The sequence below is a fragment of the Lissotriton vulgaris genome, chromosome 7 (assembly GCF_964263255.1).
Source record: "Lissotriton vulgaris chromosome 7, aLisVul1.2, whole genome shotgun sequence".
NCBI lineage: Eukaryota > Metazoa > Chordata > Amphibia > Caudata > Salamandridae > Lissotriton > Lissotriton vulgaris.
In genome coordinates, this window is record NC_141695.1 from 1,666,641,892 (window position 1) to 1,666,659,944 (window position 18,053).

The window sequence follows — 18,053 nt, forward strand, 5'->3', positions numbered from 1 at the left end:
GATCTGTGGCACAGGCTCTTGGAACGGTCGTCCCTTGCAAAGGTTTTGTGGATTCCACCAATGCAGAGAGTTGTACGCCCGACCGCTCACCAACACTAGGTCTTTCAACTGTCCGTGAGCCTGAGTCCACTGATGTGCTAAGCACTCCTGAAGTGGACGCATATGTAGTCTCGGGTGCGGGACTATGGAGATGCAGGACCACTTGCGCTGGAAGCGAGTGTTGAGGTCTGAATCTTTGTATCAGCGATTGAATGCTGTTGAACCTCACTGAATTTGGCTGTGCTGTGGCTGCCAGAGTGTTTATCGTCGCACCGAGATACTGCCGTATGTGGGCGGGTTGCAGGTGGGACTTTGGGTAATTCAGTGAGAATCCCAGATCGTGAAGAAGGTGAATGGTGCGGGACATGTGGGCGGCGCACTGCTGGGCTGACTTTGCTTGGATGAGCCAGTCGTCCAGATAAGGGTAGACATGAATGTTTTATCTCCTTCGGTGCGCTGCCACCGTCGCCAGGCACTTCGTAAACACCCTGGGTGCCGTGGTGACCCCGAAAGGCAAAACCTTGAACTGGTAATGTTGGTTTTGGATAGTGAACCGGAGGTATTTTTTGTGTGACGGGTGCAGCGGAATGTGAAAATACGTATCCTTTAGGTCTAAAGTTGCGAGGAAATCCCCCTGACTGAGCAACCGGAGTACTTGCTGCAGGGTCAGCATATGAAAGTGCTCCGATAGAATGCATAGATTGAGGGGTCTCAGGTCCAGTATGGGTCTGAGGGACCCGTCCTTTTTTGGTATCAAGAAGTACAGGGAGTAAACTCCTGTGCCTCTTTCTTCCACAGGCACAAGCTAGATTGCCCCTTTTTGCAGCATGACGATGACCTCCTGCTGCAATAAGTGCAAGTGCTCGTCGGACATAGGACGTTGTCTTGGGGGCATGTTGGGTGGAGTGGATGTTAACTCCAGACAATAACCGTACTGTATGAGCTGTGTGACCCACCTGTCTGTGGTGATGGATTTCCAGACTGGCAGGAACTGCTGAAGTCTCCCCCCGACCGGTGTTGCGTGGTCGGGGGCAGTGACAAGGCGTCACTGTTTAGCCGGGCTGATGAGAGGTGTTACCTCGAAACCGGTCCGGTCCTCGGATGCTTGATTCCGTTCTGGGAAGGACATGGCTTTTGTAGTTCGGACTGGACTGTTCCCATGGGGCACAGGGTCAGAGCTGATTTGCATATCGCCATTGTCTAACCCAGGGTGGTGTGGAGTGCAAAAAAACGATGGATTAGGACCCAGATCTTTTGACTGGGTTGAATGTGTGACATTGATCCACATTCGGTCCATCACCTGTTGTTCTTGCAATTCCGCTATAAGTGTACTGGGGATGCCCAGACGTGGGTCCCAGGCACTCCACACCACTGGAGTCAAGCTAGCCGGGCTGATGAGAGGTGTTACCTCGAAACCGGTCCGGTCCTCGGATGCTTGATTCCGTTCTGGGAAGGACATGGCTTTTGTAGTTCGGACTGGACTGTTCCCATGGGGCACAGGGTCAGAGCTGATTTGCATATCGCCATTGTCTAACCCAGGGTGGTGTGGAGTGCAAAAAAACGATGGATTAGGACCCAGATCTTTTGACTGGGTTGAATGTGTGACATTGATCCACATTCGGTCCATCACCTGTTGTTTTTGCAATTCCGCTATAAGTGTACTGGGGATGCCCAGACGTGGGTCCCAGGCACTCCACACCACTGGAGTCAAGCTAGCCGGGCTGATGAGAGGTGTTACCTCGAAACCGGTCCGGTCCTCGGATGCTTGATTCCGTTCTGGGAAGGACATGGCTTTTGTAGTTCGGACTGGACTATTCCCATGGGGCACAGGGTCAGAGCTGATTTGCATATCGCCATTGTCTAACCCAGGGTGGTGTGGAGTGCAAAAAAACGATGGATTAGGACCCAGATCTTTTGACTGGGTTGAATGTGTGACAGTGATCCACATTCGGTCCATCACCTGTTTTTGCAATTCCACTGTTTTTTTGGTGGCAGAGGATCTGGAGTTGTTGTTTCCACGACCCCTGCCTTTGGCGCGGTTACCACGATATCCACCTCAACTTTGTTTGGTGTATGTGGACTGCATGTTGCCTTTGTTGTACTGCGTAGTTTGGGAGAGCTGGCCTCTGGAAACGCCTCTAGTGCTTGAGCGATGAAAAGACCCACCCCTGAATTGCTGGGACTGCAAGGCCCCCATGGACTTAGCAGTTTCAGTGTCCTTCTTTATCTTTTCCAAGGTGGTGTCCACCTCTGGGCCAAACAGATGATCTGGGTTTACGGTCTGATTAAGAATGGTGGTCTGTATCTCTGGCTTAAATCCCGAAATTCTGAGCTAGGCATGTCATCTCAGCATGACGCTAGTGTTGACAGCTCTGGCCACGGTGTCAGCCGCGTCCAGCGCACATTTAGTAGAAGCATTGGATATCAGCTTCCCCTCTTGGATGAGCATCTCAGCTGCCTCCTTGCATTCGTCTGGCAGGTGCTGCAACAGGGTCTCCAGTGTGTTATAGTGTGCCCTGTCATACCTCGCTAGAAGTGCTTGTGTATTTGAAATGCGCCAGATATTGGCCGCTTGGGCTGCCACCCTTTCCCCTGATGCCTCAAACACCTTAGATTCTTTGTCTGGGGGAGGAGCATAACCCGTTGTTTGAGAATTAGCCCTCTTCCGGGCATTTGAAACAACAAGAGAGTCCAGAGGCAACTGTCCCTTGATGTAAGTAGGATCAGTAGGCGCTGGTTTATACTTCTTCTCAATCCTAGGGTTTATCACCCTGGCTCTGGTAGGCTCTTTAAAGATCTCCCCAGCATGTTTTAAGACACCCTTCAACATAGGCAGAGTCTTGACAGTTCTCTCTGAGACGTAAAAGGTGTCAAAAAGAAAGTCTGCTTCAATGGGGTCAGCATAGAGCTGGACGTCATGATTTTTAGCCGCCCGTTCAATCAGGGCATTAAACGCCGCAGAATCCTCTGTAGGCGACGTTTTCACAGCATAGAGTTGAGTGTCCGGGGCAGAGTGAGGATCACCTGGGTCAGCACCAGCTGCCCAGGGTTCATTGGTATCATCAGGGTCTGTGTAAACAGGATAGCTGTACTCATCATCGCCGTCCCCAGCTTCCACGTCAGAGTAAGTGGGTGAGACATCATGGGCATGTGGAGAAAGTGGTTCCACAAGAACAGGAGTTGAAGTGGAATCCTTCTTTTTCTTCAAAGGAATCTTGTAGGACTCCATTGGCTGTTCCGGGGCAATTTTCCGTTTATGGAGGGAAAGTCTGCCCGTTTCGGCATCGATAAAGTGTTCTTGTTGTTCTTCCAATGAAGATTGTCGATGCTTCAAGGTCGGGACCACTGTTGTCGACTTCGGCACTGAGGGCACCTTCTCTGGCATCCTAGGGGTGAAAGCCTTCGGCGCCACTTTAGGCGGCAACGGTAAGTGAATGGGCATCGACGCTTTGTGAGGTTTCTCGACCGGCTTCGAAGGTGTAGGATCTTTCGGGCCGACAGTCTAGGCCTTCTCCTTGATGCGCTTCAGGGAGTCCGCCACATGCTTGGAGAAAGCGGCGGACGGCCGCGCCGAGTCGACGGGATCCTTCGAGGCACCACTAGAGGTAGAGTCGAGGGTCTTGCCGCTCTTGGCCTGGTCTTGTTGACGCTGAGTCTCGAGAACTTTCGGATCACAGAGTCCTTTGTTGGTGTCGACCGTCTTCGGCGCCGATTTACTCGGCTCGACCACCTTGACCTTTGTCTTCGGTGTGGCAGACTTCGTCTCGACGCCCTTGACCTGTGTCTTCGGATCGACAACACCCTTCTGCTTTGTTGGCGCCGACGGCTCCGAGGCCTTCGATCCGACCAAAGTAATGCGCACTTTCGGATTCGATGGGGGCACCATTGCTTTCGCTTGCGTCGAGACCGTTGGCTTTACTTTCGGTTTTGCTGGGTGCGGCTCAATAGTAATGTCCGTAGCCGAGCCCGAAGGCGGGGCCGTAGAACCCATTGTAAGATCTTGGGTAAGGCCTAGTGGCGATCCCTCGACCTGAGCCTTCTGAAGCGTTACGGCCCCAATGTCAGTTTGAGTTAGCTCTTCGCTCGAGCTATCTTCCATGGCCCCAAAGGCCCCGTCGTCGTCGTCTCCTACCTCGTCGACGACTTCTTCAGCTTCGAACATTTCAGCGTCTGCGTCGTAGTTATAGTCGACCTCCGACGCGGGATTCGACAGGTTTTCACCAACTTCCCGGTCAGCTTCCTCCTCATCATCCCGGCATTGAAGATGTCCGCAGGCGCCGGTGCAGTTTGCTGGGCCTCCTGGCGCGCAGCGCGTCGATGCTTAAGCGTCTTCTTGGACCTGAAGCGGGAACAAGCCATGCAACTGGCTTCATCATGATCCGGCGACAGACACTTATTGCACACCGGGTGGACGTCGATGTGGGGATACTTGGAGTTGCAGATGGGACATCTCTTGAAAGGGCTCCGTTCCAGGATGAGTAGTCGATAGGGTCTGTGGCGTCGACTGGGCCCTCCGCGCCGAAAGCACGCGGTTCTATGGAATCCGGCTCGGAATCAAGCTGGAAGAATCAGGCACCGAACGAATGACTATACCGACGAAGAAAAAACTAAAGACCTTTTGGCCTTAAGAAAGTTTTTTATCGATTCAGACTAGAGGGAACCAATATACATCCGAACCCAATGGCGGAAAAAAACAATCTGAGGATGGAGTCGATGCCCATGCACACTGTAGTCCAGGGGAGGAGCCACCAATCTCGTGATACTTCGAAGACTCTTCCAGGACAACAATGTGCGATCATCCGGACCCAACACTAGGCAGCGATCTATGCACAGATATGAATTCAGCAGCCCACATGCCTCGAACTGTGTAGTTTTGTCTTTTCCAATTCTCGTTTCTGTACTGGGAAGTGAATGCACACAGAAGTTTCTAGAAAATGTATACTACAAGGACAGTAAGTTGCCTTCTTTTGCGTATTATTCATTTTACAAATGCTTGGGTCAGTGCTCGCTGCCCCGTGCTACTAGGCTGCTCGCAAACGGTGTAAAAAAATAAAATACTAAATTTATTGGAGGGAGAAAAACACAAACACAGCTACGGAGCCAACAGAAAAAAGGCAACACTAAAATACTCCTGCAGGCTGATCCAAGATGGGATTGACAACGTCACAGGGCAATGGTTTAAGTTTACAAGGCAAAAGAAGCAAATGGATGAAGAAGACTGAAACCAACCCCCTTTAAAGTAAAAAATAAATATATTAAGTTTGCCATGAGAGGTGCAAGGGTCATATATGGAAGACGTGGAAATAAAGTGGGACCCCAAAACTTCAAAAAGGCCCTGCCAGTGCGAGTCAATTATAGGAATTTCTCCTTCAGTGTTACCCTTAATATTCCACTACAGTCCACCTGGAAATGAACACCCCATATGCATCGGTCAATCCATTCCTTCAAAATATGTATTGCCTCTTGCCCTTAATAATTCTAATGGCTAGGTTCACTTACCTGAAAGAAAAAATACGACGACAACGGAGTTAACAATGGAAAACCAGTGGATCTGCACATCACTCATTGTTAGATAAGTGTCCCATCGCGATGCCCACTTAACATCACTTTGCTGCAGGGAAATAATGTTTTCAGTGAGAGACTCATACAGAATAAAGTGAGAAAATAAAGCACAACGTGGATGATGAAACAAAGGCTTTCAGTATCAGTTATGGTAAGCTGCTACTCCTCTTCCACTCATGATTCATCCAGCCTCTGCCATATTTAAATGGCTGCAACTGATAACCTCTTCCATGCCTGCCTCAACCACATCCTTCCCAGTATACCTTCTGGAAAAACTGGCTCAGCCAGCTAACTAAAACTATTGGGGAGAACTCACTCTCTCCACTTTAATGCTCCTCCCTGCTTAATAGCGGACAAATCGAATTCCACAAATTTCAATCATAAGTAGGGCTCCCGGTTTTATGGTATTCATATTGTTGTCATTTCCGCCTGTATTTATCCATATTTATTTTAGGTTTTGTGAAAAAATTAAGCTGAAATTTGTATATTTCTGCATTTATGTAACCGGTTAATGTACACTCGTGCCTGAACGCTGGACAGGTTTCAATGATATATATACACACACACACTCAGATGATAAAATATGCACTTATAAGAAAAAATGCACATTTTAGTATTATGATTGTGCAAATCTACTGCGGTTTAAGGCTCTTTACTAAAATTCCCTTGCCTGTTAATCCGCACAGCTTTTGGCCTGGTAGTCATGATTGACAGCATTCAGAATCACTCAAAAACAACCCAATTTCCGTTTTTCTCCTCATTCAAAAATAAATACAGACAGGAAAATAAATGGTTTTCTGTCTGTATTTATCTGTATAAATCAGTAAAAACAGAAAACAGGGAGCCTTAATCATAAGCTACATCAACAGATCACACTTTTAACAAGCATTTGCAATGCAATAGATCTCGCATTTACGAGAGTTTAAGCTTTTGTCATTTACAACTGCAATATCTCAAACCCTTGTAAATGCGAGACCTATTTCACTTCGATGAAGCGGCCACCATTGTCCCGGGGTTCCTTGAAAGTGAAAGAGGGCAGGGAGAATAAAGCATGTTGTGCCTGCAGTAGGAGAAACCCACTAAAGAAAATAGTGCTTACCGACTAAATAAGCCATGCCTTGTCGCATTCGAAGTAAAGGGGCTAGTCGCCATGGGTGTTTACAAATGCAGACAAGGTAGTACCAAGGAGGGACTAACAATCCTAATAACGACTCGCAAGCCAGAGTTTACGAAGGACAATGAAAAGCCAATGAAGAATATGGGCGGGCAGTGGGCGGGGCTTCTCTTCCATACTCCACCGCAAGTCTCGCAGAACAGTACATGCACGCTGACTCAGGGTTGACCTAAAAATTGGGCCAGTATAACCAGAGAAGTTAGACTTGCCCGACTCTGCACCCACACCATCCCTTTTTTTCTTGATAACAGCACCTTCAGTGGCGAACCAATTGCAAGTAGAGCCTTTCAAAATCTAAACTGTTTAAATTTGCTAAATCTTTGTGTTAACTGGAAAATGTCCATAGAGATGCTTCTGCTGGAATATGAAGTCAAAATCTGATATTTGGCATATTTCTTTTACATGTATATGAAAAATGATTTTAAAATTGTATGCGTCTTCAGTGTATAAACGTGCCTTGTTAATTCATCAAACGTTTAGTGATGTATATTAAATATTTAATAAAGCTCTTTATATGGCAGATGTCTAACTAAAAAGAATGCAGAGCACTTTACAGGAAATAGGACATCGAACCCCAGTGTAAGATGTTTCAACTGGCCTATTTTGTGTCCTCTATTACATGCCCATACATGTAATTTTCCTGGACTCTTCTATCCAGCCAGTTGTATGCCGGGCTCTGTAAGGGGTAGTGGACAGAGCCTTTGTTATATTGAGCAAGTAACTGATGTTTTAGCGCCACTTGATGATTGTAGTCTTTGGATGAAAATGGCAGAGGTTACGATCCCACACGCATCGTTTATTATAAGTCCCCAAATTATTTTATAAGAAATAAACATGGAATTTTACAAATGAAGATTTAAAAGTAGGTCATTTATACTTCGAGATAGAATTTTTTGTGCTCAAATGTCTTGATATAGATTCATGAAAAGCCCTTGGGCAAATCAAAAGAAGAGCACTACAATAATCACTGGTAACATATCACGACAAGCCCAAAAGATTGGAAACTAGTTTGTCAGATATTACCCTATGGTCCTGGAATTAGTATTGGCGATGAAACAAATACCTCACTATAACCAGCAGTTTTGCACAATTATTAGATATATGCATATAATGCAAAACCTACGGAGGCTACGATCTGCATGAAAAATATGCACATTTCCCTTGCAGCATTTCCCTCGTTAGCAACTATCATAAGGAGTAATATTATTTAAAAAACCTATAAACTTTACAACTGCTTATATAGCCTCAGTGAACAAACAGATCTTGAAGCTAGGATTCCATTGCTTTAGAGCCGTATTGGTGCCAACGCAAAATCCCAATTAGATTTTGTGGGGACAGAGCAAAGCAACAGAGACAAATTGAAGATCGTAACAGCAAGAATCAGAAAGCTTAACCACAAGAGTCAGCAAAACCTCTGTTATTCAAGTGCACCAATACACCCCTAGCATTGAAAGGGTTAATTAACTTTCCACCCTGTAAATGACGTATCCTCCAGTTTATTAGGAAATGCTAAAACGAAGTGGTGCAGTCGGCAATGTACCCACTGCGCTCGCATTAAGAGAAGCTATTTAACAAAGATGAATACACAAGCTCTCCAAAGTAGCTAAAGTTCCAGAGCGTCCAAGCCGAATTTTCCATTACTTTAAAAAATGTTTACCGTTTTTGAGATTGCGATTCTATGGGTTGCGTTCATTCTTAATCTCCATCGTCAAATTACAGCTTAGGGAATGGTGCACCATTATTCAAAATGCAACAGTTGCAAGACAACTATTACAGGGTCCCACTGCTGCAAAATGTAGATGAAGATAAAACAAATGTGCAAAAACCTTGGGACTATATTTCTTACCTCCCAATGGACAGAGTAAGAGAAAAGCAGCTGGTTCTCTTTGGTGGGGTCGATCTCCTGAGGAGAGTTGCGAAACGATTCGGGAAGTGTGCATGCCCCCTTCTCATTCACCTTCAACTCTAGAGGAAGACAGCTTAAACATCAGTAACTTCATTAAGACAAACAGGTGAAAGCATAATAAAAAAAGGTTACGTAGTCTGGAATGCACTGTGATCTGATAAGGAGGCTTTCATCAGAAACCAAACAAAACGATGCCCTTACATGTAGGAGATGGCAGCGCAGTCGAGCAGATTAGGTCTTTGAAACAATCCTCATCTTTGTAGATCCTGAAAACGACACTTATCCTGGTGCGCCCACTCCCCCTAACCCAAATCAATCTGGCTCCTTTAGCCGTCACCAGTGTGACTCGCTTGTGGACCAGCAAATTGCCCTACCACCATGAATGGAAATTCGTCTGCCCACCACAAACACAGTGAGACACCAACAATCACCATTTATGTTAGCCACTAACATCACACAGTCATGCTACCACCGAAACGTGACCTACCACTGTTAGACACAACAAATGCCAACCTTTACAAGCTATCAAAATGCTGTCTGGTCCTTTCCCACAATCAAAAATGTTTATTTCTGGAAACCTTAAAGCAACTTGCTACCCTCCATGCCAACAAAACAAGATCCAAGCCTCCCAGCGTCCATAACACTGCCCATCCTGTTGTGCCACCTCATCCACCACCACCACTACTACTACTACTACTCTTATCACCGTGGGGCACTAAAATACCAGCAAGTAAAAACAGCTATAATCTCCCCTCTTATGCCATCAAAAGAGAAATGGCAAGCAAACATACACTACTACATGCGTGCCACCAAAAGAAAAGCCACCCTTTTGGGTCACCAAACCTCCCATTTGCATTTGGATCGCTCCCAAATACCCCACATTCAACCAACTGCATGCTCAAAGGGTCATTCTTGTAACACACCGACAAACCCCATGGGTCCTCAAATTAATCATAATACCTGTGGTCCACCTAACAAAACACTTACCTTTGTAAGCCACAAATATTGTTTCAGTACAGACTAAGAGAACCCCATAAATCCTCTCAGGCCTTCAGAAAAAGAAAACATCTGTTGCTTCGCTGGATATTGAACTACCTGCACTAAGATTCAAATAACTTAACCACCTCAACATCTGAGGTTCAAACATTTCCAACTTCGCAAAGCCATTAGCAGCAAAAGAACTCTCTAGTGTCCCCTGCAGAGGACACATAAAACACCTGAAGTTCTTGTAGTCTATAAAAGTAGACACTCAGCAGGACCTCAAGTCTCCAAAACACTAGGACACCTTGCTCACAGAGGAGCAGAGGTACAAACCCCTAAAATATTGACTTCCGAGTAGGTTGAGAAAGCTTAACTTTTACCTGATAATTTGATGCTCTGAGGAATGACCTCAAAACGCACAACCCTGAAAGTGTGCTCCTGGTTATCTTCCACGTCCTCCCGGTGATAATGCAGGATAAAGGATAGGTGGTTGTGCACATAATACTGAAAGAAAAATAAAACATCAGGGTTAGCACTCTTAGCATTTTCATGTCGAGAAAGGAAAGCTGGTAATGCATCCCTAAGAGATTCGCTCCAAAGGAATCAACCCTTCTACACAGAGCACAAAACAGCACCTCCATGGTTACTCAGTTACCCTTTGAAAGGTCGCCTTCATCACAACTCTGAAGGTAAGTTCTACCTTCCCCAGGTAACACAGATCAAGTTGTGGCATTCCACGCTTACTCTATTGTCTTTTATTTCTTTTTTTTCTTCTTTTCCTTCTTTTCCTTCTTTAAACCCGACACGGTACCCATGTTCAAACTGCACTTCAGATTCTTTTTTCTTTTCCCCATCTTCGCTCTTCAAGAAGATCTCCAGGCGGGATGCCACAGGAAGGTTATCAGCAATTCTGAAAACAAAAAGCAGGAGGCTTGAGACTACAGTCAAGAAACTGCTATTAAAATGCTGGAAAAACTGTTATTTATTGTTTCTATTGTCAAACTACAGGAAGAGAAAAAAAATGTACTAAGGGGTGGGGAAAATGTTACTTAAAGTGCCAAGACCAAATTAGAAAAAATTCCAAACATAGACAATTGCAGCCAAAAAGTTAAAGGAACAAGAAAGTAAAAGCTCAATAGGAGAACAGGTTGGGCAGGGTGCACGGAAAGCTGAAAGATCCCCATGGTAGTTAAAAAAAAAAAATACAGCAAGTGCAGACAAAAAACCCAAAGCTGCACTCACTATTTTGTCACCACCCAACCAATATGGCAAGATTTAAATTAAGTGGATTGGAACAAAGTGAAAGGCATTAATGTTTATACAAAAAAAATGATCCGGTAGAATCATATGCCAAGAGAGAAGCACCACACCTCCAGCACCCTGATCCAACCCCAAAACCTAACCTGGAAGGACAGGGAAAGACTTACAGGTGGATGTAGTACTCCTCCTCGATGCGCTCTACCATGAGCTTACTCTGCGCAACGGTCAACGTTGTAGTTTTACTGGGCGAGTAGCACAGAACCTCACACTTTTTCTCACTGTTCATCAGTACATTGAAAGGAGTGTTAACAATTCGGTCACCGCGCAGCACCTCACCTGCATGAAAACAGAGACCCCCCAATACATATTAATCTAAAGGACATGTTCCTACAACTAGTACCTTGAGAATGATCACGGGGTTGCAAGCAGCACCATCTGAAGTAGGCCAGTTTCTCGCTCTAGATATAAATGACAGAAGCCTTCTTGTACGATAGCTACTCAGGCAAATCACATATCCTATCTAGATGCAAGAGACTCACCAAGTAAGCCATCTATGCATTGGCTCCTCTATCCGCCCATACATCACCCAGCAAACAGACTTCTACCCATAGCATTCTCCCTTCAGAAATACATGACTGTCGAGAAATTCCTTTTTTACAACATGCCTGCTTCTCCGTTGAAAAAGAAGTAGCAGTATAAAGTATACCCCCCCCTGAACATTTTTATTCACAGAAACCGGTTATGGAAAGTACGTCTTCTGCCCTTCTTCTAAGGCTGCTCTGTCCAAGTAACCTTCTATGGCACACCATTTGTGTGGTTTGAAGCCACAGAGCTAAACCTAAACAATCGTAGTGACCCATCAAACAGGGAATTAATATACAAAACAGCAAGCAACATCAGAGGCTGCATGGCCGACGTATGGAGGAAGGATTACAGAGAATAGCACAATAGAGTTTACCCAGATTTTCAGCCTTATAAATGATCTTGTCAGGTTGGCAGAAAGGCAGCGAATAATACTCATACGGAAGTTGAGTCCGAGAACTTGTGAGCTTCACAGCCTATACAAAGATTAAAAACAGGGTATTGGCACAAGAACACATCAAGGGTCCATGAAACAGCTAGGACTGAGAAATATATCCAACCACCTCCTCCCTGCCCATTCCAACATATAGTCTATTTGATGTAATTGAATCCTGCCACTGGAAATCACATGGCAAGACTAACCGGATTGTTGACTGGAAAGCAGGTTTACCCGGTCTACTAACAATTATAAAAGCAGGAAAAGCATTGTAAATCAGGCCTGTAAGAAGTTTCAAGCCAGTCTGTGGGTGTATTTGAACTTCACAACTTTGGAAAACTGAGAAACTTGTGGAATTTACAACTTTATGTCGGGAGATTTTTCCAGCAAATGCATGCCTTAGTGGGAACATTCTCATTCGGAAATATTTTTTTCCGCACACTAAACATTCATCTTGGAGGACTTTGTACCAGTTATTTTTAAACTTCACTATTGGTATGGCATAGTGATATTTTTAAATTAACTACTGGTATGGAGTAGAGGGAGCTGCAGTTCATATAGCCTTTAAAAAGATACCCATATATGCTTTCAAAATTGGTATTTCATCAACATAGATTTCAGATAACACATCAACATCTTTCACAAATATTATAAGGTGGACAGGACTTCAACTCAGTTGCCTTTCCTCCATTATTCGATGAAATCTTTATTCAGTTTAACAAACTTTAAAAGTGAATAGAGCAATAATTATCATTAATGATAACAGTTGTATGATGAAATGTATTTCATACATTCCAGTTCACTTAATCCAGTAACAGGCTACCAATAATATTTACAACAGTAAGTATATAGTTAAATAATCTCATTACGTGACGTGCATCCTTTTTTTCCACTATTCCCAATATCTTTCCAGTATTCGTCCAGCACAGCTTCCACCTTTGATGCCAAACACAGTCACTCGGTATCGCACCAGTACCTCCTCGCTCTTGTGACTCACCTTCAGCACAGGCCCCTCCACTACCCCAAGCATCTTTACCAACATTTCCCTCAGCTTTTGAGAAGAAAATCAAAAAACCTACCTTGATTTCCACAGGGTCATTTTGATGGAAGTTGATTGGGGCAACACCAGGCACATAGAAGGTGCTCGCCCTGTGGAGAATGGCGAGAAGGGCCAAGGCCCACAAGCACCTGGCCTGTGGAATTGGAGAGAAAGGTTAACAGATTAAATCATTTTCATTGCGCTTTGGGCAACATCAGATACTCTTGTTTTTGCTGGATCGTAGAAGTAAGGAAGGGTTTGGGGCGGGAAACTTCTCAAGCAGCTCCTGCAATTTCTGCACAGCACATAAAGCTATTTTCTTGCCATAGGGTACTTCCATCACTTTGTAAAAATCATTCTCAATGCGAAATGTACAGTCTACAACTAGAAGCAATATATCTATTTAAGACAGGAGATGGGCACGCGCAAGACGGACTGCAACTGTGGACGCGCGAGAACACGTGCTACCATCCACTGTGAGCCGTTGCTGTTAATTAAGTTTCAGTTTCATTCTTAAAGATGTACAGCTGGCACTTGCTAAAGCATTAATGACCCTTTCTTTGTTGTGCAGCTTTAACATTAATAAGTCACTTTTCAGGTGTATTGAAGACATGAAAAGGGGAAGGGGGTGTGGGTTGGTGAAACAAAATATTTTCATAAGATCATATAGTTTGGAGGAAGCCAGGTTTTCTAGTTTCACTTTGTACAAATACTGCACTACATGGGTGTCTTATTTGTCTCATTTTATCCAGGATATTGAACCTTTGTTTTAAACTTTGTGCACATGGTTAGAGCGAGGGTGGCAGACAGAAGCCACACAAAAACTCGCCTTGTTTTGGTCTCGATGTTCCAAGAGGACCTCGAGCTTGCCCAGAGTCAAATATCTGGCTCGATCCTGGTTCGAGCTTTAAGTGGTCACCCACTTCTCTTTTAAAATCAGTCTCGTCTTCCGCCAGGAGCATTTTCCGTGATGGGATTTTTGAGCTCCTGCGTAGAGTGTTGAAGCAAAACCACAAGTCCCAGAATTCAGCTCGCTGATGAGTGCTGACTGAAATATCCACAACTGGCTGGCAATGTAACAAATGGCTGACGGCCATATGGTAGCTATGTGGGATACAGGAGAGAGGTGTGTTAGGGGTTTAAAAATTATCAGGTGTACCGGGTCGATTGCACAGTTGCCTTTTGGCCATTTTAGTCTTTTTTTTGTTGTATTCTGGAACTTGTAGTCCTCAGTGCCTAATAAGGCAAAGAGGTCTAATTCCCAGACTGCAAAAAAAAATCCTGGTGTGAACAAGTACTTTATGCATGGACTTGAGCATCTTGAAACCGCTCTAGTATAGAAGAAGAGTATCATATGACATGCGTAATAGATTGGACTTTGGGGGAAAATAGTGAAAATATGTAGGGACTAAGTAGAGGACAGGCTTGGCACAAAGCGGTGGAAGTAGGGAGGGGTCAATATTCCCCACGCTTGTGCTGCAATATTTATTTATGGATTTTAAAGCAAAGCCGCCTTATTATTTATTATTATTGACGAGGCAACTAACTCAGCTAAGACCACTAGATGTCACCAGATCCTGGATCTGCCATACTTTCTTTTCTCTGCAGAACATTTTTTTCTCAAAATTCGAAACAAGTTTTTGTCCTGTGACACGATGCGGGTCCCGTGCTCGTGGTATAATTGGACTCATGGTGCATCTGGCAAAAGAGGCCCAGATAGGCCCAAAACCGGTCTGTGGTTGCTTGTTTAGTCTGTTAATGAGTTTCTCCTACTGCAGCTACAAAATGCTTTCCTGCAACATTCAGCGCCATGCGAGCCTTCACTTTCCAAGCAGCCCGGGACAATGGCGGTCGCTTCTTAGCAATGCAACAAGTCTTGCATTTACAAGAGTTTGAGCTATTGGCATTGTAAATGACAATGGCTTTTTTCTAGGAGTTAATTATCAAAATAGATAAAGAAAAGGCATTGTCATTTACAATGCTAATAGCTTAAACTCTTGCAAATGGGAGACCTATTGCATTGCAAATGCTTGTTTTTATTTTAGACAGCCATTTCAAAAGGTATCTGATTCTTCAGCTGCACAAAACGTGTGCACATTTTTTTTTAATTACTCTTCTTTGGGGAGTCCACTTAATTTGTGAATCTGCCTTTTTAGGAGCAAAGTAAAAACCGTATTTCAGTCTCAGCGTCGTCTGCCTAACGTATGGTGAGCTTGGGCAATTTGCACGGTTTATGGCCCATTCACCCTCGAGCACAGGATAAGAACTTTTCACCGGAAAGAGCCAGTTACATTGCAACACAATTTAACAATGCTTGGTTTTTACTATGATGGGTAAAGCATATGCTGTATTACATCTGTGGCAACTCATTCTGGAGAATTGGATACGTTTAAAGGCATTTTTGTATGAAAGCTTGTGTGTTTATGTTTAGTTACCCAATAATGATGTATTCCATCAGCAACTATGCCTTATTTTTTAAACACATACATTACTGGATATAAAGGATTTCTATATTTGCAGGCACTAGGGTCACGATTTCAACGGTGCAGTGGCACAGGGGCAAAGTTCTAGGAACAAACTGAATAATTGGTATATTTTACTACCAAACAACCAGTCACAAGGGCAGTCACTAGGGTCCAGATTTGAATGGTGCAGCAGGCACAGTGGCACAGAACACAGATTATTGCTATGTTTTACTACTAAACCAGCAGTCAAGGGCAGTTACCTTGCAGGCACAAAGGCCATGATTTGAATGATGCAGCAGTGGCAAAAAGGACAAAAGGTCCAGGAAACCCACTGAACAGCGATTATTGCTATATTTTACTACTAAACAAGCAGTCAGAAGCACTTTTGTGGACTTTTCAAACTAATGCACCCAAAGAAACACCTAGCCTAAAAGCTCACTATAATAAGAGCTGTAACCTATTGAACGTTTCAGTCTACCTACAACTTATGTTACATTCAGATCTTTTATGTGATACAGTGCCACTGTTTTTGTATGGTCCTAAAATGCTTATGAATCTGGACACACTAACACCTTGGTAAAGGCATTCTCCATTCTATAACATAAGCACTCATACCGCTGTAAACACTATATAAATACTTATAACTTACCACATGGAATTCCTCAGCAAGAACTGGCAAAGTCAATAGGTCTTGCCTATGCGAGAGCCATTCGCTTTGTCAAGTTTTTTATAGCTTTATTATACAGCTGCGATAGCTTCAGTGCAGCATAACAAAAATAAAAGTGCTATAACGTGGACAACGCTGGCGGTGTCATACAGCTTTTTAAAATTACTTCCAGCTATTTGCAACATAGCTAAACAAGCATTTGCAATGCAATAGGTCTGGCATTATGAAAGTTTGAGCTATTGGTATTGTAAATTACACTTTTTATTTATGTGTTGGTTTTGAAAATAGCGAAATTAATAGCTTTGTCATTTACAATGCCAATAGTTTTAACTTTTGCAAACGTGACACCTATAGCATTTGTAATGCAATATGTTTTGTATTTACATGACTTAGATGTATTAATATTACAAACAATGGCTATTTTTTTAAAAATAATTAATACTTAAATAAAAGTTATTGTAATTTATAATGGCAATAGCTTAAACTTTTGGAAATAACTTTTGGGAAGATTATGTTCAGTGTATTTTTTTGTGATGAAAATACAAGAACAGAAGTGAAATATTAACATCTTTTTGTGACATTTGTAATAAAGCTTGAAACATTGAGAGAACATATTAGAACCAGTTGAATAGTTGCACAGTGTGATGCTGTGGCGCTGAGTGGTGCTGTGGCGCTGAGTGGTGCTGTGGCGCTGAGTGGTGCTGTGGCGCTGAGTGGTGCTGTAGGTCTAGCAATTATGCAGGTTTGAGCTATTGCATTGTAAATTACAATGCCTTTTATTTGTGCTTTTGTATGTAAAACATAAATAAAAGGCATTGGCATTTACAATGGCAATAGCTTAAACTTGTGTAAATGCGAGACCTATTGCATTGCAAATGCTTGTTTAAAGATGGTTTTGCCTTGTGTGGCCGTATTGTAGTAGTGCACTACAGCTGTGGGGACTATGGGTAGTCACGGGAAGCACGAGGGGAGGAGAACCTGACAGGGAAGGGTGGTTTAAATTTACAGATGTAGTAGTGCAGCAAGGTGCTCTTGGATGCCGCTCAAACGCAACACATTTTTGTAAAAAGCTGGCTCCAATAAACAAGCAATGTGTGCAACTAACTAAATAATTAAATGCAGGGAGAAGTGAAAGTGGAGAAGAACCTGGCAGGGGGGTGGAATTTACAGATGCAGCAGTGCGGAGAGGGGATCTTGGGTGGCGCCAGAACAAAAGTGGAGTGAGAAATTGTGACGGAATGGGGCGGAAAGGAGGGATAGGAAAGGTTGGGGGGGCGGGGAAGCTGACGAGGAGGTGGGGAGGGGCAGCGAGGCGCTTGGGAGAGTGCTGTGCTTTGAGGCATGACGGCCTGAAGGAAGGCGATACATTGTGGAAAGAGGTTCACGGGGAGAGTGTAACAAGAGCCAACATCTGGCTCTGCCAGTGGAAAACTACCTGCCGGTACAACTCTAAATGAGGCGGGCAGAGGGTATGCCATCGCAATTGGAATGGAGTACCTCTGGAGCGCTCGGACACCTTTGGGTAATGTTCGCGCTATATAAAATCGCATTAAATAAATACCCTGTTCGCAAGACTCAGCCCCAGCAGTGAAAATTATATAACTTGCAATTGGAGTCAAAAGGAAAAACAAGCTGTAGTCAGAAATATTCATCTAACAGTTGTAGAGTTAATGTACGGGGCACCGGGTGTACTGCGAGAGCAACCACACGCGGCGCCATTCACGCCAGTGGAACTGTGCGTGGCGTCACGAGCTCTTGATCACCAGGGCCGCCTCGTTCTTCTTGTGAGACTGGCAGTGAGGCTGCGGCGAGCTGGGAGAGACTTGGAGAGAGCACTGGGGTGAGGGTGAAGGGAGAGGAAGGTAAGAGAGAGGGGACTGCGTGGAACAGAGAGAAGAGAACGGGGAGACAAAGCGGTAAAAGAACGAGGTCGAAAAAAAAA

At 44.2% G+C, this 18,053-nt stretch overlaps 1 protein-coding gene across 1 annotated transcript in view; it reads right to left on the reverse strand.

Annotated features, from left to right (window-relative positions):
- TM9SF4 (transmembrane 9 superfamily member 4) overlaps window positions 1-18,053 on the reverse strand; it is a 124,088-nt gene that overhangs the window by 22,921 nt on the left and 83,114 nt on the right. The window contains exons 2-8 of the mRNA XM_086932675.1: window positions 13,020-13,133; window positions 11,881-11,980; window positions 11,090-11,258; window positions 10,407-10,572; window positions 10,043-10,166; window positions 8,622-8,740; window positions 5,539-5,650 (exon numbers count right to left, since the gene is read on the reverse strand). Of these exons, the coding sequence (XP_086788801.1) occupies window positions 5,539-5,650; window positions 8,622-8,740; window positions 10,043-10,166; window positions 10,407-10,572; window positions 11,090-11,258; window positions 11,881-11,980; window positions 13,020-13,133 (904 nt within the window). The remainder of the gene's footprint in view (window positions 1-5,538; window positions 5,651-8,621; window positions 8,741-10,042; window positions 10,167-10,406; window positions 10,573-11,089; window positions 11,259-11,880; window positions 11,981-13,019; window positions 13,134-18,053) is intronic.